The sequence below is a fragment of the Rhincodon typus genome, chromosome 26, assembly GCF_021869965.1.
Source record: "Rhincodon typus isolate 14 chromosome 26, sRhiTyp1.1, whole genome shotgun sequence".
NCBI classification, from domain to species: Eukaryota; Metazoa; Chordata; class Chondrichthyes; order Orectolobiformes; family Rhincodontidae; genus Rhincodon; species Rhincodon typus.
This window is the reverse complement of record NC_063357.1, coordinates 12565127-12587884: the sequence shown is the minus strand read 5'-3', so window position 1 is coordinate 12587884 and position 22758 is coordinate 12565127. Positions and strand designations below refer to the sequence as shown.

Here is a 22758-nt window from a genome sequence, read left to right as displayed (position 1 = left end):
TGGAATAATGATAGCACACAAACCAACAGCCACACTTCGCCAGCTACTCTCAAAGACAAAAGACCCCATACCCACGAGCAGGACAAATGTGATATACAAGATACCATACGGCAACTGCAAGAAGCAATTTCAGGACACACAGGCAGGAAACTCACCACCAGGATACATGAACACCAACTCGCAGCAAAATGGCATGACCAACTCTCCCACATTTCTATTCACTCTGACAAAGAAGGATGTCAGTTTAACTCGGACAACGTAACAATGCTAGGACAAGCAAAACAAAGACCAGCACGAGAATTCCTGGAAGCCTGGTTTTCAACCACTGGTGCCATGAACAAACATGTTGAAACAGACGCCACCAACATACCACAACGGAGCAAAACTGGAAACAGGACTACCCACCATGACAGACCGGACCATATAAATTCAGAATGGAACAGAATGACAGTGCTTCACCAGAGACTAGAGAGCACTGAAGATATCACCTAGAAGGAGGATGAAATGTTTGTACATAAACCAGTCAGCTTGGTGAACCAACCAACAATTCCACTAAACTATGTGTGATGTACCTGGACTTGTTGTATTGCACATAGCTAAATGTGGGAGACCAGCACAGTTAGCTAATTCTCTTACGACCTGGGCTATAACATGAATGCAACTTTGAGGACACCGTTATAAAAAAAAATCAATATCAAGCTTGATGAGCTTTGAGGAATTTCCCATTCTTTTGGCCTCTCCCGAGTTGTTCTACCTGAGCCAAGCAACATTATCTTGGCAAATTGCTTTATTTTTAAGAAGAAACTGCATAAATAATGGGTAATAAACAAAATGGCAGATAGGTAAGTATGTAGATATGAGCAGACAGAAGAACTGCGTTGGTTGGGAGCACAAATTTGAGACCAAATAAGTTACCTGGTGTTTAATGAATGATGTAGAATATAAGATAAGATGGTTATTCTGAAGTTCTAGTTGACTTTTTTTGGACAAGATGAGAGAAACTTTATTCGAGTCTAAATTTTTAAAAGTTCACAGTGAGTCTTGTATGGACTGTGGAAGGAATGACCGAGTTAAATATGGTAATATCTTGTGACCTGCTCTCATGTCATTTGGTGCAGCGCGTCTTTAGTACTGGTGTTTTCTTTGTTTTGTTCTGATGCCCTGCAGTTCAGTAGAATCGGTGCATGAGGGTTAATGCTCTTAAAAGGCAGTATGAATATCACTGGCCTTCTCTTGTGGTCAGACTGTCGGTTATTAACTGGACCCTTTTTATAGCTTTAATGAGCTGAAGCTATGAGGAGCCAGTGCTTCCATCAGGCACTATTCTAACAGCTTCATCGGCAGTGCAAAGAGACAGACTGGAGAATGAGAATGGAGTTGAAATGGAACCAATCTGAGTTTCATTCCAGCAAATTATAAGCAGGAATTTGGAAGAATCTCAAACTGGAGCAATTTAATACAAAGGTGGCAGCTATTTTACATTGGCACTTAACGTGCACATGACAGGTATCATTACTGTTAGTATCTCGATGCCAATCAGCACAGATATGTCACTTTATTATCAGTGTGAGGATCCAGTTGTGACTTAAACAAGATATTACATCTTGAGTGTTTTTGATTTGCAAATGCATAGTTGTTGGAAAAGCTTAAATTCACAGTCGCTTCAAAATTCTTCACTATTTGAATGCAAAATCACTCAAGGTCAGTTTGCTGTCACCATTTCAAGCCAAATAAAGTGAATACGTTTTGGGTAGAGGTTTTGGCTAAATGTTTTTTTTTTAAACACTCCCTCTAGCCAGTTCTGGCTGTTGCAAGTTTTGTTTTCAAATGATTTTGTTAATGTCATGTCAGCTGCCTTTCAGTTAAGACATCTTGAAGGTCAGATTAAATTTTATTTTTATTTAATTTAATTGAAGCAATGCATTTTTGAATGATAGCCCAAGAGAAACATTCCCAGAATCTATGTTTTGAACCAAAAACTCTAAACTAGGTGTACTGCAAATATGAGCTGTTAATGACATGTCTTTTGAAGTCAGATTCTGAAACCATCAAGTGGAAGGGTCCACCTTTTTAGTTTGGTCTATTGTAGATTATGTTTTTGCTGTGAATAAGAACCAGATGGTGGTGGCTGACGTGTAGAGTGTTTGTCACTAGTACCATTACTTTTGGCATGGATATGTGGAAATGATAGGTTAAAGGTGAAGAGGAGTTCAACTGTTGCCTCAGCAACTCTTGAACTAGACATTGCATTCTTTGTGAGGATAAATTCACATTGGAGTGATTATTAGGAAATTAAAATGGAATATTTGAAACCTTTGCTTGTGCATTTTTGAACCCTTTTAAGCAAATCGATGATCTTGGTGTACAGGGCTGGTAAATCCTTATTGTATTTGTATTATTTCTATCATGAGAAGGATGTGTTAGTCACTGTGTGCAGCATGTCTTACCAATCTGTGATAAATTAGTCTTGAATCGCTGCAAGAGAGTAGAGCTACAAATCTCAGCACACAGAATAACTTTGTGGCAAATCCCTGTGGGAAATGTAAGTCATTGCAGAGATCAGTGGGGCCAGTCTTCCCAGAGAAATTTAGTAGAACTGAGAGGAGGGATAATCCTTCCTTGAAGTCGATATCTCCATCCTCAAGCGTTCTGTGCCCAGATTACCATCTTCTCCAGTCTTTAGTGAATGCAATCCCTCTATTGGTGAAGTTGTGAACCTTCAAGCTTGAAATTTTAACACGGACAGTACACAAGTCTCTGGTGTAAGGAAGAATGGCTTGCATTTGTGCAGTGTCTTTTACAACCTCAGGATGCCTAAAAGTAATTTACAGCCAATGAAGTACTTTTGAAGTGTAGTGATTTTTGTAGTGTTGTAAACACAGCAGCCAGTTTGCACAAAGCAAGTTCCTGCAAAACAGACTTGTGGTATTGACCACATAAAGTGTTTTTGTGATGTTGTTTAAGGTTAGATAATGATCAGGACACCTGGCATAATGCTGTCTGAATCAGTGCTGTGGGATCTTGTAGAATTTGTAGAATCCCTACAGCGTGGAAACAGGCTCTTTGTCCCAACAAGTCCACATCATCCCTCAGAGCATCCCACCCAGAACTTTCATTTACTCTTGATGGGTAGCTATCTCCTGAGAGATGCCAGTATGACAATGGAGTGTCAGCCCAGATTGAGTTTTTTTGTCTGTAGAATAGTGCTTGAATCCTCAGCCCTTCTGGCTCAAAGGTGAGATACAACCTACTGAGCATTGGCTAACAGTTTATAGCCAAGCTTAAGCTAACTCTACCCTGTGCATGCAAACTTGCGATTGTAATTGTGTTCAGTGGTAGGAATTGTGGAATAGGATTTATTCCTATCCCCTCCCCAATGTCTAGTTACTGTGATACAAGCTGAGATCAACTAACTAGGCATGAACTGGCATTTTAACTTAAGACTTCCTGTACTGTGTGGCATAGTTCTGCATTGGGAAATACACTTACAAGTCAAACAATCTGGTAATATTGTAATTAAATATTTAATATATTTTTGATCTCAACCAAATGATTGAATTAAGCTTCCCATATGAGGAATAGGTAGTGTCCTGAGACACACATAAGCTCATGTTGGTGGCGTATTGCCCAAAGATCACTTACTGCATGTAACTCTAGCAATTAATCGAAGTTTTCTTGTGAAAGCCAGATGTTGTTTTTAAGTGCTGCATGCAAAGATTAAAACTTTATGATGCCTTTTGCTTGTAAGGTTGTGATGAGCCACATTACTGAAAAGTAACATTTCTAAAAAGCGTCTGGTTTCATTTGGAAATAAAAAAAACTCCTGCGTTAAGATACCAGTTTGCACGGTAGTATAGTATGAGTAAAAGAATGGCAAGCTACTTAAATGAAGTCAATGCTGACAAGATGGATGCAGCTCTATCAACACTTCTGTTAACACCCTGTTACTTTTTGCTAATGATTCTTGTAAATGTCAAAGGGCCCCACAGATGTATATGGTTAGATTGGAGCATTTTTGGAAACAATGGAATTAAGTTGACCCATTGTTGAAGTATTCTCTATTTTTTAAACTGTTTCTCTCTCTAAAATGTTTCATTTTAAAATGTAGTTTCTATATTAAATTATAACTATGTAAGCATTGTATTGCCACAATGCTTGATGATTTGCCTACAGTGCATAGGGCAAATCTGAGCAAACAACTATATCCAATGACTGTTGAAGATGCCCAATGTAGGCAAATCACAGAGGAGGCGGGAAGGGTGAAAGAAATATTTATTTTTTCCAAGGCATTCATAATATAGGATGAATATTTTGTGGTGAGCCTGAAAATAATCCTAACTAAAATTATCCATTCTGTAATTTGCAATGTACTGGAATTTTGATTTGAATATAAATTCCATGACTAATTGAAATGAGAAAAAATTACTTCGATTTTACAGCCTTTGAGCTTAACTTTGAAGAAAGAATACTGCTAGTTTTCTCCTGCCCATCAAGACTTCACAGAGGAATCTGGAATGTCTGAGGGAAATGCTGGTCCTGATGTAATTGATAAAGCTGGTGTTTACATCTGACCTTTAAAATTTTAAGTTCTACACAATAGCTGTGGTTGTGATCGCGTCATATCTGTTTGCTAATGGCCCTTATTGCTTATAAAAGCCAGGACACTGGTAGAGCAAGTTTAAAACATTGACTTAATTGACAGGACCAGAACTTAATGTAACCAAATTGATGGGCTGAAAATCTCCTTTTGCTGCAAGATACAATACACCGTTACGATATGATTTTTAGTTAAGCTTTAATAGGTACAAATGCACAGCACAAAACTGCTTGCAACTTTGCGCTGTTTGGCAGCACATTGACAATTTCTTTCAGGGAATGCACAGATGACAAGAAGTGGCACAATATGATATCTTTTTCTGAATTATGGTTTTATGTCTGTTATGGAATTATTTACCAATTATGTGACGTGTGCGGTTTCAGAACAGGAATGCTTGTTGGGCACACATGGCTCATTGTATCCTCCTTGAGCACAAAAAAGTCATAAAGCAGTTTTAAACTGATACTGAGCAATACAGAGCAGAGATTGGTCAAACTGGTTTATCACTGGGAAGACAGCATAAAGATAAATTTCCCACGTTGTTGTACCACATTGCAGCATAATGCTCGTAAAATCAGTATGGAATTGTACCCAAGCTTAAGTAATTTGAATCACTAATTACTGCAGATTCATAGTGCCTCAATTTTTGCTTATCAAAAAGCTGTGTCCCTTCTTTGCTAGGTTACCAAATTTCACTGTTAACTAAAAGCAAATGTGTTCTGGTTGCTTGCAATATCTGAACTTCAAATAACTTGATCTGTGTAGTTTCTTTTAAAAATGGAGTTTATTTCTTCCCATCATCTCAAAGAACAAATATACAAATTTGACTTTATTTTCAACTAAGGTATGTGTAGCCAATGCAAACGAAATTGTGATGTGTCTTCTGAATCTGATACTCCTGATGCCTGCATGTTGGCTTCTATTTTCATTGCAGGTTCCAATTCATAAATTAGGATAACAGGGAGTGGGTCTGTTTTTGTAGTACAAGGTTACTGAAATTTCCTTTGATTTATATGTTTTTGAAATCTCACGCAGTTTTTGAGGAGGCTGCCTGTTGGAGTCAATTATGCTGGTTACATTGATTTTTTTTGGAAGGAGGGAGGAACAGTAAATGAAGGGATGGAAAAAGAAACAGGGCTGAATGGTTTTCAGGACAGTTGCTTCATGGCTAATGACCTTTTATTCCCTAAAGTATAAAATTCCTAAAATTTGTAAATATATATTGCAAAAAAATTCATTTGAAAATTGCAGAATATGCAATATAATTCAACATGTCTACTTACAGCTTGTTCTAACCTTGTGTGCCCCAGTACAATAGTAAAAGTTTAAATGTTAACGATATATATTCCATGGTGGTTATACAGCCGGAGAGAATTTTTTCCAAAAATATACTTCATTCATAAAACTTGAAAAGAAATGACAAACGTTTCAACTTGAATATTTCAGAATTTGTGATAACATTCAATTTGTCTCCATGCAGCATGTTCCACTTAATAAGATTGTAATAGTCTTGATTTTTACAATATCCATTCCATGTCTGCTACATAGGTGAGAATAAACATTTCAAATTGGAAATTACTGAAAGTGAAATGGAAATGAGCTTTTCTATTTTTACCATGTTTGATCCTGAGATTTTGCAATACGTGTTCAAAACTCTTGATCTTTGCGATGTACGTTCTTTGTGAGGTATACTGTCCAAGGGGTTCTACTTTTTCCAGTCCCTCTGCGCACTATGGCTGAAAGGCTTTAGACAGCAACTTTTCTCCATTGTGCCTTTGCGCAAATTTGCAGCATTATTGTGCCCCTCAGCACTTAGTCCTGGATTTTTGAATGTGCCAGTCTGCAGTAGTCGGCCGAGGACAATTCTATGCTGGGAGACCTCTCAGCTCGCTGGCCACACCTTTCCCCTTAACTAAGGTCTTGCTGCTTGGCTATTCTTTATACATCCTGCCCACCTAAATCATTGCAGTGACTGTGTAGGAAATTGTAAGAGCAGCGGAGTGGAGTTTGAATTTGTTTGGAGCAAGTATTCTACGTTTATACCTGCAAAAAAGATTCTTTGTCTATAAGTATCATTGTCCTCTTGGAAAATGTGGTGTTTACAATGACTGGCTCTTTGTGGTGCCCAGCCATTTAAAATTGGAAGTAGATTCCGAACAACATAGTGAAGAGTATGTGGCATGCAGGAATGCAATAAATTTAATGCTTTTGAAAGCCAGAAGGTCAAAAGGTTTGTACTGAGGGATCTAATATTACAAGAAGCAAGAACAAATTTATCTCATCTTGTGAATAGTTCCAGAAAAGAAATGGTTGTGTTCATGTTTCTTAATATCCAGTTGCACATTAAGAACAGAAAGAATTGCTTTATTATTGTGCCGCAGTCAGAAGTGGGAGTGCAGTAGTCAGACATTCTTAGGTGTTGGTTATGGCTTGTGGCTGTCTCGTTCCTTTACCTTGAGAATGTGGAAAATCCCACTCAGTGGAATGCATTTCCTTTGCACACTGAGCAGGCCCGGTCACTGGTACTATAGTGTTCACTAAGTATTTTTCCATTCCATGAAAAGAACATTCCTTCTCCAGCTGCAATTAAAGTCTGAGGTTTTTTTAAATAAAGTCATAGTGTCAAAGTAGTTTTTTTGCTAACTTTTTTTTATTCATGTAAGTTTGTACAGATAGCTTGGAAATAATGCAACGTACAACACACAAAGTTCTGCATGGTCAATTTAAAAAAGAAAGACTGCATCATTTGCTTTAATAGAGTGAGGTGTAATGGAGTGAGAGTAAGGTGGGCAACCAATCCAAATCCCATCAGTTTTTCAGTAGGTGGTTTAGTTAAAAATGACCCTTCCCAAGATTACAGTAATGCAGTGTTCATTTAGTACAGTGCATTTGAAATAGTGCCCTTCCCCTATGACTTAAGCTTATCCAATAAAGTAAGAGAGTCAAGATGGGCAGCTGTAAGGCCTCAGTGGTTCTGAGTTAGGGAGGAACAGAGTTGGCCAGTATTTCTGCTCTTGGTGTTAACCACCAACCCTGTTCTGGGTAGATACCCATCAAATAAGCATCGGATTGGCAGTCATGCCCCTCCCTGAAATGAAGAGACTGCTGATAGTCGCTGTTGGGTTCCCATTTAAATTTACAAGATACCCAACACAAGTGGAACTCTTGCAATGAATAGATGTCTTTAGAAAGAAAGGAAGTAAAAAGTCAGAGTGAGGGTTTTGTTTAAAGTAGACAAAGTTTGAGTTCCCAGGTACTTGATATGAGAGTAAAACAGCAACATTCCACTGTTTTGAACAGATAAAAAAAACTTACTCTACAAAGAACAGTAAAATGATCTATGATATATGCAGTTATACTCTGGTAACCTGACTTAATGTGAGGTAAATATGGGTAATAGTCAAACTGTGAACTAAGCACCAGATCAAAAATGCAATCGAGACAGATCCTATAGATTTTTAGCAATCTACCAGATATTGTGACACTGTTAATCACGAAATCTTATTAAAACTTTGTTTCCTTTACAAGAGATTCCAACATCTCACTTTCAAACAGCACATCTTGAATCTCCTTTATGGAGCAGCTTTTGAGGGAGTGTCTCAGTCATGCCCTATTAATTCAATCTCGTTTTCTAGGAATGTGCTCCTCTGGATTCTTGAGGCTGTATCCCAGCACCTAATCATAGGCACAGTCCAGTCCTTTCACAGACAGCTTAGTGAAGCTAGTGGACGTTATCCTTGATGTTTCTCTGAGCTCAGCTATTTTCACCTGCAACAAGCAAATACTGCTTGGTTCCTTCACCTTCACTTTCAACTGTGCTGAATTATCAGTGGTACCCACGTTTTCTTCCAAGCTTCAGTTGCTCCAAATGGGCTTTTCTTGAGCTTTAACTGCCTGGAATTTGCTACAGCAACCCTTTCAATATGGACCGTTTCCCACTTCTACCTGACTGACAAGGTGCCTAAAGGTAGCAACCTCCATTTTCAGTAGCCTCCGACCAGTCGATTTAAAAAAAAAAAGTGATTATTCGGTTATCCTGCATTTTTTGGCCTGTTGAAAACCTTGCAACAAGCCCTGCCCTTGTTTCTATGGTGAACTGAATGCGGCAACCATTGGAATATCCTGTCTCTTGATGATATTGACAGGCTGCCAGTTAATGCCGCACGAGTGGATATGAAAAAATAACATTGGTTGCAGAGGCTTTCAGGCAGTAAGGAATGGACAGGATTACGAGCTGGAACTTGAAGACCCAGCCCCACACAATGTGACGAATGTGATTAAAGGAGTTCTGAAGAACAAATGGAGCAGAGATGGTAAACATGGTCAGCAGTGTGTGTTGCATCAAAGCAAGGAACCTCTGGCAGCATCCAAAGAATGACTGGAGCTACCCAAACCATGTGAAATACCATTTGAAGGAACTTAACCTGAGCCTGACTGAATCAGAAGGCCTTTGGCTCAACATGTTATCTTGCTAGGCACTTAGTGAGGCACTACTGCCCTGCAGATGGTGGATGAGATTTTAAACTAAGGCCCTGTTTGCTTGATCAGATAAGTATAAATAGGTATTGGGAGAGCAGCCTGGGAAAGGAACCATGATTGCTTCCATACAAAGGGAAACTCCACTCTCGGAGCTGCTTATAATTGGTTGGGTTTTCTTCCATCCCCCACCCACTGCCACTGATTGAGAGTGTTTATCCTAATTGGTCCAGGTCTCCAAGCTGACAGCTCCTGTCTCCTTGCCATGTTGTGATTTCCAGGATACTGAAATATATTTTCACTTGTGCTCTACTTTAAGTGTTAAGCAGGAACTGAGGTCGTAAGACATACACAACAATCAAATGCATACAAACATGCTCTTTCTTGGTCTTACAATTAAATATACAAATATACATGCAGGTACTCAATTGGTCCTCCCTATAAACAGAGTATGAGAATGTGAATATTGAGATAATAAACCTAATAGGGGTCTCTATGTCTTAATAGTCAGGAATGTAGATAGTCGCATCTTAACTCCCAATTAGCCACAATTGGCTTGAAGCTCACTGACCACCATTGTCCTAGGTTCTAATGTTGGGTGTAGGAGTATAACTTAGACAGTCAAAGACTGCTGTTGTTGTTTTCAGATCGTTTCTGTTCCAAGCAAAAACCACGCACATCAAATATAGATGTGATAATTGTGGTTAGCTTTTCAATTATTTTAATGAACATCTTAAATTGATAGCAGTGTAATTGCATAATCCATAGCATATAACAATGTAACCTTTGTCCTGTTGTACCTATGAATCTTGTTTTCTGCTTAGTTGCTTACTTTGATGTGGATTTTGTTAAGTACTTAGTGCTTCTGTCCTTAGTCAGCATTCTTTCTGCACCTGTGGAGGCTGCTAACTTGCTCCAGGGGATGAGCAGATTTTTGGCTGCGCCTCCGCTGTCTGCGTGTCTCGATTCTTGTTGCTGTGGTTCGAGTCTGCGAGAGTCATTCTTCTTGCAAGCTTGTCTCATTTACTTGCAGTCCATTCTACACCATTTTTCCAGATTTCATATATGCTTGCAGGATTTCATATCACATTTCCTGTGTTGTCACTTGCTGGCTATCTTAAATTTTCTAATCCAGATTTAACACTTTCACCAGTACAAACTTGACTGTTGCCTGAGATCAAAATTTACGTTTGTTCACAGGGAAGTATATGTTATTCAGCTTACCATGTAATGAAGGCAATGATGCAGACTGCTGTACATAAAATCTGTCGACACTTAAGAATTCGAGGATTCCTTTGGCTGTGGAATTGCTTGCATTGTTTTTTGGATTTCAACCAAGGTTACCCTATGATGGTGGTCCAAATATGAACTGGAAATGGTTGTAGGGGGAATTAGAGACTCATGGTTGAAAGTTGCATCCATCTATTTATAATATATTACATTTCTTACATCTGCATCTACTTTCTGTCAATAACCTTTATTTCCCCTTGACGCGTTTGTCATATTTTTGTGTTAACTCCTCCCATTATAATTCCTTTGCACACCTTTTTAATAAAACTGCCTATGTAAACATGTTCTGCTGGAATTCTGCCCTCTTCCCATCCTCGGCTCCAAACCTGGTAAAGTGGTTGTGATTGACCTTAACAATTCCTAGCTCCTCAAGTTTGTACTACAGAGTAGCCTCTACATTCAAACCAACTCTGCCACTTTATAAATTGCTGTAACTATTGCTATTTAATGAAGAATTACATTAGATTGAAGTTATTATATACATATAAGGATGTAATGGTTAATTTTGAAATGTGGACTGCATTCTGTCCATGTGTCCTTATCTAATCAACCCCTAACCTCTAATCCTCCTGAGCCTGAAGATTATGCTTGATTTGATTCCCTGAACGCAGTGCTATGGAAGGAAGACTGGAGATATTCTGAAATGGTCGCCTTGTGCTGTTTGCGAGATTTGGTATTCCCATGTGGGCTATTCCCTGTATCATTGGACAGTGGTTGTCTATTCTGATGGTTTCTGAAGTAATCTATGTTTTTGCAGTGCTTCTGTTTGCTCTCAGTAGTTTTGGTTTTGGTGATTCAGGCTATTCTCGTAGTTGATACTTCTGTGTTTTCACTGACCTAGCTGTATTGGGAAGTTTGGCACATGACCAAGGAGCGAACAACGAACTTTCTTTAATTTGGTTTTATCCCATGACTTCACTTTATTCTCTTAAGACAGATTTAGAATAACTCCACATCTGATTGATGCTTTAGTTTCTAATTAACTTTTTTGAACAGAAAGAGAACAGAAGAAAGGTAGCATTAACAGAATGCATGTTTATATAGTAGTAATGCTATGTTGGTTGGTCACATAGCGAAACTAGGGAATTCTTTAGCACCGACTCGCAAACTATATGTAAAGACCACATTCTTAATGTACAGAAGTTACCTGATCTAACTTGCTTTCTTTGAAGACTGTGAAATCCCACAGTTTGAACCAACCAGAGTGCGGAATCTGACTGGAACTTGATAGAAAAACAGATTGATGTAATTATCAAATACAATTTGTGACTAATTTGGGACTAATTCCAAAAGATGCTTAGCTTTTGTCACTGCAGCCATGTGATAGAAGTGTCAGGCATTCTGACATACCATCAGCGTGGACTTACAAAACATTCTATTGTCCATTGCTTAGTTTGAAAACCTCTTATAACTTGGCACACTAGAACCTAAATTGTTTGCTTGAGCATCCCATGTGACCCTGGCCACACCTAGCAGATCTTACTGCTGCTTTGAATAATGAATGTCCTTTTTGAGTGAAGTAGTATGCAGCCTTCGGAAGACTTCAGGAAGAATATCCAGTGTTGATGAAGTTGACTAGTTGGGCCAAATAGCCTATGACATTTATTTATGGTTTCACCCTGTACATTCTATGCAGCCTGATGGGTTAATCTGTAAAATCTAAGTAACGCATACATTTAATTACTTTTATCCTTATTATTATGTGACAGTGCAATTCATGTCATTTCTTTAATGTGGCTGGAATTCAAAAGGGCAAGAGTTCAGCATGCTCCTCCTGATAGTTAATAAGTACATTTATTCTTTTTGAGCTGCTTTGTTAGAAGTGTACATTTTGAAGATTTTTTTTGAAACATTTGGGATCATGCATATTCTTTTCAAATATTATCGTCCAAAGTAGCAGATGAGACTGTATAGGGATTTATTTTACACTCAATCATCTTTATGTCCATTGTTTAGGACTCTTTATAGCTTAGAATTAATAAGTTTGGAAAAATAGAAATGTTTGGAAGTATGCCATCTATGCCCAAAGAGCCACTGAATGTGGGGAATCAGCCATGTCCCCCACGTCTTACTCCAAGCGTCACCGCCTCCACCGCAAATGTCCAGTGATGCAGAAGTTATGGACATTGGCTGTGGTGATGATCGACTTTCAGACTTGGATGACTGTTTTAAATGTAATCAGCATCAACTGACCAAGACATGGCTTACATTTGGTTTCATACCAGAGTTGGCCTCATCTTGTGTCAAAGTTTTGTAAAATGGATTCAGGTCTAAAGCTTCCATTTTCTTTAGAATCCTTCAGTAAATAGTACATGTCTAATATTGTAATGATTTAGCATTCAAGACATAACAGCCCCACTTGTTTGAGTGACAGCCATCTGGTTTGAGGTGTTGTGAATATGCTGAATTCCATAGCCAGCTGGCCTTAGCTGCTGACATTCCTGGTCACTGTTCAAAGTGTGCACTTTGGGTATAGTTGAGATCTTATAATAATTGACTTTCTGTTTCTTAGGAAAGGAGTTAATTTTGTCAAGATGTTTCCATGGGCAGGTCCACTCAGTCGCAAAAAGCATTGGAATATAAGGTTATGCCTTTAAAAATACTCAAAGATATAATAATTCGATCCTCTCATAAAAAGTTTGTGTGCTTTTGTAGGAGGATTAGGTTGATTTTTTTTTAAGAGGTTTAAAAACACCCTCACACTGGATGGGTTTTGTGTCTTTGCAGTAAAGAGTAGCTTTGTAATGTATTTCTGATTCATTTGGGATTGGGTTACATGAATGAGTAACAGAAAAAGGAAGACATTTTTATTTCCAAACTGAGAAACCAGTGGAAGTCTGAATTCTGAAGTAGTGGTTGACCTTGTTTAGACTGGAAAAGAACAGCATCCGTTTTTCACCGATCACCCTTTCAGTTTCAGTTATTTTAGAAATTACTTTGTTCATTGAATCTTTGTAGATTCAGACGATATCGGAAGCTGGACTGTCAGTAATTTAGACCGCTGCAGCCAAATGTAAATGACATCAAATAAAAATTATTATATCTAATTAATAACAGAAATTTGAAACGAAGCCAAGGGATTTTTAAAATTCAATTTTGGCCTAGTAAAGAGGATATTGGAAATTCAGGGGATTACTTTAACCTTTTGGGTGCTGAATTTCATTACCAAAGCTACATTTTTGAAATTGCTTTTCATGTACTAATGTATCACAAACTTGACAGAAACATTTAATTTCAGTGTTTTTCAGACGCCCATAAATATACAATTATGTACGTGCACATTTATTAGGGTTGCGTTGAGTATCTGCCCAAGTTAGAGGGGATCTGCTGTCCAAGATGACCTCTCAAACTCCACTTGGACCGTGTTGTTGGAGATCTTATCAGAGATGTAGGATTTGGGTGTAAAATTTGTCAACCCAGTCTTGTAGGGTCTGGTGTGCACATGAGTCATTTCAATTATCATAACATCTGTGCTTCCATTCACTGGATGCTGACCAAACAGAATTGAACAAGATAAATATCATGTCTTAATGTTCTGATAGGCTGTGTTTTGGGTAGTAGGATGTGGATTATCACATGAGATTTCTCCACTACCAGTAGCTTGGGTGTGAGAGAACATTGTCCCTCTGTGTGGTAGTCATGCAGACTGAATTTCTCAAAACCTCTTCCCTATGGAAATACCAATGTTAGAGCTGCTGAAGTTGAAGTCCTCCCTACGTGTACACTTCTTTTATATTTTTTTCTCTCGCAAGGCATTGCTTTACTTTGCTTGGCATGTGTCTATTGTGATTGGCTTGAGATTGCATGTTTCCACTTCTTATCTTTTCACCTCTTTTGCTGCTGTTTCTAGATTAAGCTGCCTGAAAATAGTTTTTTTAAAAAAATACATAAATAATTGCTCCCCCCTCCCCAATTTCATTGACACTGCTGGAGCTTTGAAAGGTTGAACATCTATATCTGCCACTGGAGATATTATGGCACCATAGCCTTTTCTGAGAGAGAATTAGTTGTTTTTCGATCAACTTGTACATCTAATTTAGTTTCATTGAAGTATTATTTTTCTAGCAAGGAATTTTGCCAGTATTAGAAGCTTAATTTCAATAACTGCACCAATACTCTATTCTGAAGCACAATTCCAACAAGTACTTTTTGTGTTTAAAAACACCATTATGTTTCCCAGATTAGTTTTGTACAGGATAAGAAAAATCTGTTCTGTTTTTGAGAATTTCTGGAGCACAGTTTTTGTCATTCAAAAAAACACTTGTATTGTACTATTCTTGAACATTATGCTGCCTTTCAATTTTGAGTAAGTTTTTTTGCATCATCTCATAGACACTTGAATGACTGTAAGCCCGAGTCTCTGATGTTATCTGTATGTCATTGTCATTCTTTCTCTCTCCCTTTTCTAGTCAAGCCTTTTAAAAAGTTGATCATGGATAGTTTAGTTTCAAGCACTGCACCGTTAGCAGATAACCGTTCGATAGATTCAGTTTAAGTTGCAACATAATGTAAAAGATTGAGGGCCCCCTCCTGAAAAGTGCTTTCTGCAAAGCATGATGGTTCATGAAATTTTAAGAAATAACAAACCACATTCCCTAGTAATAGTGCTCAGAATTAACAGAAGAGGACAACAAAGGATTCTGGTTAGAATGTATTATAGGTACACAAGTGTGCAGCGATACGAGTTCTTAGCCAAAAGAAAATGCGGATAAGTTACCAGGGACAACTGTTTGGACCTAATCATTTTGAAAAAGGGAACTTAAATCAATTTGTCTTGAACTTGGAATGAAAGCACCAGTCATTTCTCGACACCGCCTCAACGTCTTAAATATTTAGATCTTTTGCTATTTTCTATTATTTTGATTTTGCTGAACAAACCGTCTTTACCAGCTTAGCGATTGCAGAAGCAGAGTTGGAGGGAATGCCACTGACTCTTTTAACTAATGCCCACTCCTGAATTGACTGAACCCTTTTTTTGTTCAATACCTCTATCCTAAACCTTTACTATTATCCTTGTGCAGGCTTTGGAAGAAGCACAAAAAGCCATTCAGCAGCTTTTTGCCAAGATAAAAGATATTAAGGACAAAGCAGAGAAATCGGAGCAGATGGTAAGTCCAGTGCTGAAGCGATTGTTTTGATGTTTTAGAATGAAATGCTCTATTAGTGTTGAATGTGACAAACCTATTTTAAGAAAAAGGGCATTCAAAAGGAAGGCGATGATGTATTTTTGAGATGGTGATCAGAAAAACGGGTTTGAGGAAGATTTTTGTAAAAGGTAGGAGAGAAATCACAAGGCTTGGGAAGGAAGTTCCAGAAGATAGGATCAAGGTGACAAAATGCGAGGAATGCCACAAAAGGGGAATGTACAGCAGGCTAAAGTCACAGGATCACAAGATAAGGGGTGGAGGTGGTAGAGCCAAAAGTAGGAGATCACAGAATCCCTACAGTGTGGAAGCTGGCCATTCAGCCCATCAAGTCTGCACCGACACTCTGAAGAGCATCCCATCCTATCCCTGTAACCCTGCATTTCCCATGGTCAATCCACCCAACCTGCACATGTTTGGACTGTGGGAGGAAACCAAGCACCCAGAGGAAACCCACACAGACACAGTGAGAATATGCAACTTCCACACAGACAGTCACCCGAAGATGCAATCAAACCTGGGTCCCTGGTGCTGTGAGGCAGCACTGCTAACCACTGAGCCACAGTATAATTGAAGCCAGCACAGGTCAGCATGAATAGAGTTGATGGATAAGTGAAAAGTAGCACAGGCTTTGGGCAGAAGGGTTTTAGATATCTTAGATTTATTAAACCGAGGAATTCAGAAGGCCTGTGAGTAGAGTATTGAAGAAGCTGAGCCTTGACATAAAGAATGTTTATAGCTTTCAGAAACACTTACGATGGATCCAAAACATTTTCAAAAGGAGATTTGATACAGCTTACTTTAAACATGTAAATGAATGCTCCATTATTAATTGTGTATTTGTATTTTTGTCTTGAATTTCGTAGTGTTAAGAATTTTGATTATAATTGCTAACGCTGCCCAGCCTTAATCTAATTCAGCCCATATAGGCTTCAAAGATATGGTATATTTATAGAAAATACAGTTTAACAGGAAATTATGTTTATAAACTCTGTTCTTTAGGTTAAGGAAATCACACGGGATATTAAACAACTTGATCATGCAAAACGCCACCTTACCACTTCCATCACTACACTCAATCACCTGCATATGCTTGCAGGCGGCGTTGACTCATTGGAGTAAGTAATTATCAGAAGCAGAATTGTGTTGTGAGTTGGGGTACTGAGGTACTTTAATGGTGCTGCCATGTCAGCAGGTATAGAAGGAATGATCCATTCTGAAAAGGGGCCGATTATTCTGGATGTCAGCTTGGGGGGAGATGTAAAATGTTACCAGGTCAAATAACTAACAGTGGTCGTAAACCAATTTAAGAGAGAGAAAACTGAAATTAATGGAAACTAGATTCTGTTTTGTGTCAGTAAGCAATACTACAGAATGTGAAGCCATCCCTTTGTGAGGAAGTTGTGTGAGTCTTTTACTAAGTTGGACTAGTTGGACAGAAGGGTCTGTTTCCGTGCTATGACTCTATGAAATGCGTATATTGAATAATTTAATTTTTCCAGAATATATCATAATCAATTAGAATACAATTTCTGCCCCCTGTTACGGATCAGATAAAGCACCCTCAAAATATTTTAAGAAGGTAACCTAGACCCTAACTTTTTCTTATTTTAAAGGCAAATGTAAATTGCTGTGTTCAAGATGCGATTTGTGTGGCCAAACTAATTGGCATTAAGTAAAACACAATTTATTCAAACACTACAGTCAAAATACAACAAAAGACAAGAATTTAGAATAACTTAACTCTATTGGCAAACTTAACAGAATAATAGAGACAGTAACTATTACTAATTAATTGTTCCAAAGTAGTAACATCCCATAATTTTACACCCCCTTGGCAAAAAGGCTAAGTCAGAACCAGATTGTCTCGTGTGCAATCTAGCATCAGAGAGAGAGGGAAAAAAAAATCTGTCAAGTCAAAACTCGGAGTAGCAGCCTGGAGACATCTCCTGCAGCTTCCAACCCTGTGAGATTCCAACAGCAGCTCCTGCTGAATCTCAAGGCTAAAAATCTAAAAACTAGAAATCTTGGTCTGTGAGAGCTGGCCACACCCTGCTAGGCTGCTTCTATTGTTCCAACTTCTTTTTTTTAAAAAAAAAAAATCCAAGGCTTCCCAAGTTGTTTACTTTATGGGCCTTCACTAGCCAGTTCTGCAATCTGCTTTAAAATCTCTCTTTGAAAAAAAAATCCTGGACAAAATATACCTTTTAAAGCTATAGCATCGTCACACTCTCTTCCCTTTTCTTAAAGATGACTCCTGCTAAGTTATGATTCCGTTGCATTTTGCAGTCCTCATCTACAATACAAGAATGAAAACATACGGCTAAGAACTAGTATCTCCACATATATGTGTACCTTATGATACATTCTACCCAGAATCCTTTGTTGTCCCCTTCTGTTAATTCTGAGCACTGTTAACAGAGAATGTGGTTGGTTACTTAAAATTTCATGAACCATCATGTTTTGCAGAAAGCACTTTTCAAGGGGGCCTCAGTTGTTTAAATTATGCTGCAACTTGGAACTGTATCCGTCAAAGTTCTTATCTGCTAATAATGTAGTGCTTGAAACTAAATTGTCCATGATCAACTTTTAAAAAGCATGACTAGAGAAATTGTTAGTTCTCATCCTAACAGCATGATATTACCTCAGCACTGCACTGGAGTGTCAACCTTGATCTTTGTGCTCCAGTCCTAGGTAGGCTTGATCCAGAATCTTGTGATTCAGTGCTGTGTGCTAGCAACTGAGTCACTATTGATGTCACACTATTGAAATAACTGACGTACAAACCTATTATTAGTCTTGATTCTTTCATAAATGTAACATGATTTGCTCAAGGAAAACATTTTGTTGGGAGTATAGGAACAGCAATAGGCAATTTAAACTCTCTAATCCATTCTGTTATTCAGCGATGTCCTAACTAATTTGTAAACCACCTTCATATCCCTTAATATCTTTGGTGAGCAAAAATCTAAAAGCTTGTTTTAAAATTAACAATTTAATGAGCATCTAGGAAAATTCGTTTATTGTCAGGATTACAGTGCTTTTACAACAGATCAAGTAAAATCCCAGTGTGTGAATTGTGATGCTTGAGTGCATTGCAATATTGTGAAATCTTAATTACTAACACTATTCTCAGGTTGTTACAAATGTTTGGATCAACAATTTAATCACAATTATGGTATTCATAATTTGGGAATAAAAGTGAACATAGAATTGGTGGCTTTGAAAGCATATTTTATCTCTGTAGGGCTATGACTCGTCGGAGACAATATGGAGAAGTGGCTAACCTCATGCAAGGAGTGGTGAATGTTTTGGAACATTTTCATAAGTATATGGGTATTCCACAGATCCGTCAACTTTCTGAAAGGTAAAAAGCAAAGCTTCTGTTCAACTTGAGATCATATATATGTATATAGTGGTTTCCTTGAAGAAATAATATAGATCTTGGTTTCTTTGAAAAGATTAGCAACTCCTTTTCCCCAAATTCAGATGTAGTTTCTTTAGGTTTTGAGCACATGAAATTTGCCTAGCCCCTGTTGGTGTATCTATGTTGTAATATATGGTTGAAATTGGCAACATCTTTGAATATCATTACTCCCCTTCAAGTAGAGTGAGCATAAGTTACTTCAGCACCTAGGCTCTTGACTGTTTGAAGATTGGTGTCTGGGCATAGCTGCCATTTCAGGTTTGCTTATCTACGTGGCTTTACGTGGAATGAAGAGAACTTTCAGCAGATAAGTGAGTAGTACAAACTCAGTACCAGAAAAGTCTGTGACTTTCTGTTCCTGCTCTGTGCATGAGTGAAATAGAGTGCAGTAACTTTTAAAAATACTTGCTCTTCATTCATGGTTATCACTAGCAAGACCAGTATTTATTCCCCATCCATAGGTGCCCTTGAGAAATTGGTGGCGGTCAATTCTCTCCTCAAACAACAGCTGTCTGTGTATGGCTGTATACATGTAAGTTGAGAAGGTGTGGTACATAGGTATGGTGTTATTATTCACACTCCATTTCAACAAGAAAGTTTGGGATTATGTTCGGTGTGGACTGATTGGACTGAAGGGTCTGTATCCGTGCTGTATGTCTCTCTAACTCCTTACAACACAGGAATTATAAACAATATTTTTTTCCTGAATTAATTTCATCTGAATGAAGCTATTCTTCTTTGATTTTCTTTAATGTCACACATACAGTCCAATGTGCAAGCAACCGTTGTCCTTTTGAAGGAGCGCCTGCACATTGAATCCTTTTGAGTCCTGAATCCAACAAGTTCATGGCATCAAGCATTATAGGCGAAGGAGATGCTGTATGGTGGGGGCAAGGTACTTCCTCAAACGGAAAGAGAGTCAACATAGATAACTCCTGAGTAATTTCCAGTGCTTCTATACACAGCAGCATTGAGAGACCTGGCAGCACACTGCCTCCCACTCTCACACTTGGCCAGGAAATACGTATTAGGAATCTAAAAACAGAAGAAAAAGCTCTGGAAGGTCATTGACCTATGTAAAGCTTGAAGCCTACTCCTTTGTCTAGTTTTCAAGATAAAATATTTGAAATCCATGGTTCTGTGTACACTTGACAGATTGTTGTGGGGGAAAAAAGGATCTGAAATAATGTACGCTAATCCTTTGAAACTGATCCTATTTTTGTGCTATCAATACATGGCTTCCCACATGGCTGTTCAAAGTCTGATATTTTCGCCATCTGGCTCAGACACTGCAATATGTGTGTAGTGATAACTGGACCCTTCAACCAACAATGTTCTTGTAATATCGATAAGAATTTTTATTCCCTTTTAATGTTAGGCTCTGAATGGAAAGCTGTACATTTTAGACATTCACTGAGAAAGTATGAAAGGAGATGAATACACATAAAACTTTATTAGATTTTTCATGAAGTGTCATCACATATGATGCACTTCTGGTTGTTCTGTAGGAAATCATCTTGTGCACATCAATGTCCCTCAAATACTATACAAAATATTGCATTTTTGTCTATGCTTATTGAGTGGTATTACACATTGGCCTGAGATATCATTAGAACTTGCTGCCTTTTTTCATAATGAATCTTTAATGTCCACTAATGTACACTGCAGTAGTTCATAGGAGGTTCACTGGATTGATTCCAAAGATAAGGGGTTTGCCTCATAATGGGAGATTGAACAGTTTAGAACCTATACTCTCTGGAGTTTAAAAAAATGGAAGGTGATCAAATTGAGGAATATAAGACTCTAAAGGGGATTGACAAAGTAGGTGCAGAAAGGATGCTTCCTCTAGGGCAATCTAGTATAGGAGGTCATAGTTTTATGACAAGGGGTAGCAGATTTAAAACAAATGAGGAGAAATTACTTCTCTCAATGGGTAACGAATCTTTGGAATTCACTCCCCAAGAGTGTGGTGGAGGCTGGGACACTGAGTAGGTTTAAGGAAAAGATAGACAGATTTTTAATCAGTGATGGGTTGAAGGCTTATGGAGAATGGGCAGGAAAGTCAAGTTGAGGTCGAGATGAGATCGACCATGATCATATCATCAAATAATGGAGTAGGCTCAAAAGGCTGTGTGCCTGCTTCTGCTCCTAGTTCTTAAGTTCTTATGTTCATTTGAATAGACTATTGGAGCTTTATATCTATTTCAGAGGATAGTGCCTCTATTGATATGGTATATGAATTTCAATGCTGGTATGATACTACACATGTCAGCCTTTGGGACATATGACTTACAGATCACATTAAATAACATATAGCTTTGGCTACTTACAACAAACAAAGTACTGCCCATCTCCAACTAGCCTGTGCTTGCAAAACTCAGTACACATTGTTCAACATTAAGTGCAGTTGGACAACACTTGCTGGATAATCCTGTGTGTGAGCACTACACCTGTTTCAACAGTAAAATAGGAGTCAGACAGACATTAGTTCAAAAACATTGGCAAAAATACACCTCATTGGTATTTATGGGACGTTGTTATGCACACGATGCTATTGTATAATTCAGGGTAGTGGTCAGACAAATTAGTCAACCTGCCTGCTTTAAAATTTAAATGTAGAATAACTGTTATCTGTTAATTATGATCAATCAATGCATTCTCCATGACAGACCTCTACCAATTAGTCAATTTGCCAACTAATCAGCATTCTCCTCTTATCTAATATTCATGTTGGTTTTCCCGTTGAATTTGTATTCTTGTGAAATGTCTTAAGTGCAAGATGCGAAGCCTTGACAAAATGCCTTTGGGATAGAGACACTTCTGGCATCTGTGAAAGATGAAATGAAATGGGGAGCTATAACAGGGGAGAATCCCAGAAAAGCTTGGGCTATGATAAACAGGAGTTTCAATACAGCTCTTCAAATTCATTGCATAGTTAATCTTGAAAACGGAATAACAAGGTTTTTGAAATGTTCATTGATGTTCAGAGGAGAAGTTAGAGACAATCAGGCAGAATGAATTGTATTGCTTAAAAGAAGGTTCCGCTCAACAATGAATGTTCTGGTTGGACAGTGGCTACATGTCTACAGCGTTTAGAGAGAATTGATTAAAATGTTATCTAGATAATAAGGACTGAAGTAAAGTTAAGGAATTTGACAGTTTTATGTGCTTCAGGTTTGGGAATGACCACACACTAAAGTCACTAAAGAGTTGTAGTTCCATTTTAAATAGCATAGATATTGTGTCAAGTAAAATACCCTCACTCTTGAGTAGGTCATCAATGAAAAATGCTGAAGTGACACAAAATATGGAGCACATAAACGTAGTTGTTTTTGGAGAAGTTAATGGATTTACAGTTTACATAATCCAGACATTAGAGGGATGTAATAACAAGAGCTAGCTTCTGTAAGCAAATATTAAAGAAGGATTATGGAATAGAAGTTTAAAGGGAAAAATGGCTGGATTATCTTAAAGCTACACTGACAATTTTCCCATCTCTTCTGACAATTTTAAAAACCTTGCTAAAGGACGTAGGTGTAAGAGGCAATGAGAATGCTAAACTTGTAGATAATATCAATGATAAATGTGATTTATGTTACAAAAAATATAAACAGACAGAGCATTGTAGCCAATGTGATGTTCCCTTTAGTCAAAGACTTTACTGAAGTTGTTGTTTTAATGGACTTGAAGGTATGAGATCAGAAAACATTTCTTCTTGCACTTCATAGACTGACAACAATATTTAGCCAATCCACAATGTGATACAGTAAAGAAATAAGGTGATTGTGGATAAAGTAATGGAGATAGGGACTGGATTAAGGGTA

The 22758-nt window shown here is 38.0% G+C and overlaps 1 protein-coding gene across 1 annotated transcript in view; it reads left to right on the top strand.

Annotated features, from left to right (window-relative positions):
- Nucleotides 1-22758, top strand: part of vps53 (VPS53 subunit of GARP complex) — a 229999-nt gene that overhangs the window by 77350 nt on the left and 129891 nt on the right. Inside the window, exons 5-7 of the mRNA XM_048612349.1 lie at nt 15385-15471; nt 16510-16625; nt 18755-18874. Coding sequence (XP_048468306.1) covers nt 15385-15471; nt 16510-16625; nt 18755-18874 — 323 coding nt within the window. The remainder of the gene's footprint in view (nt 1-15384; nt 15472-16509; nt 16626-18754; nt 18875-22758) is intronic.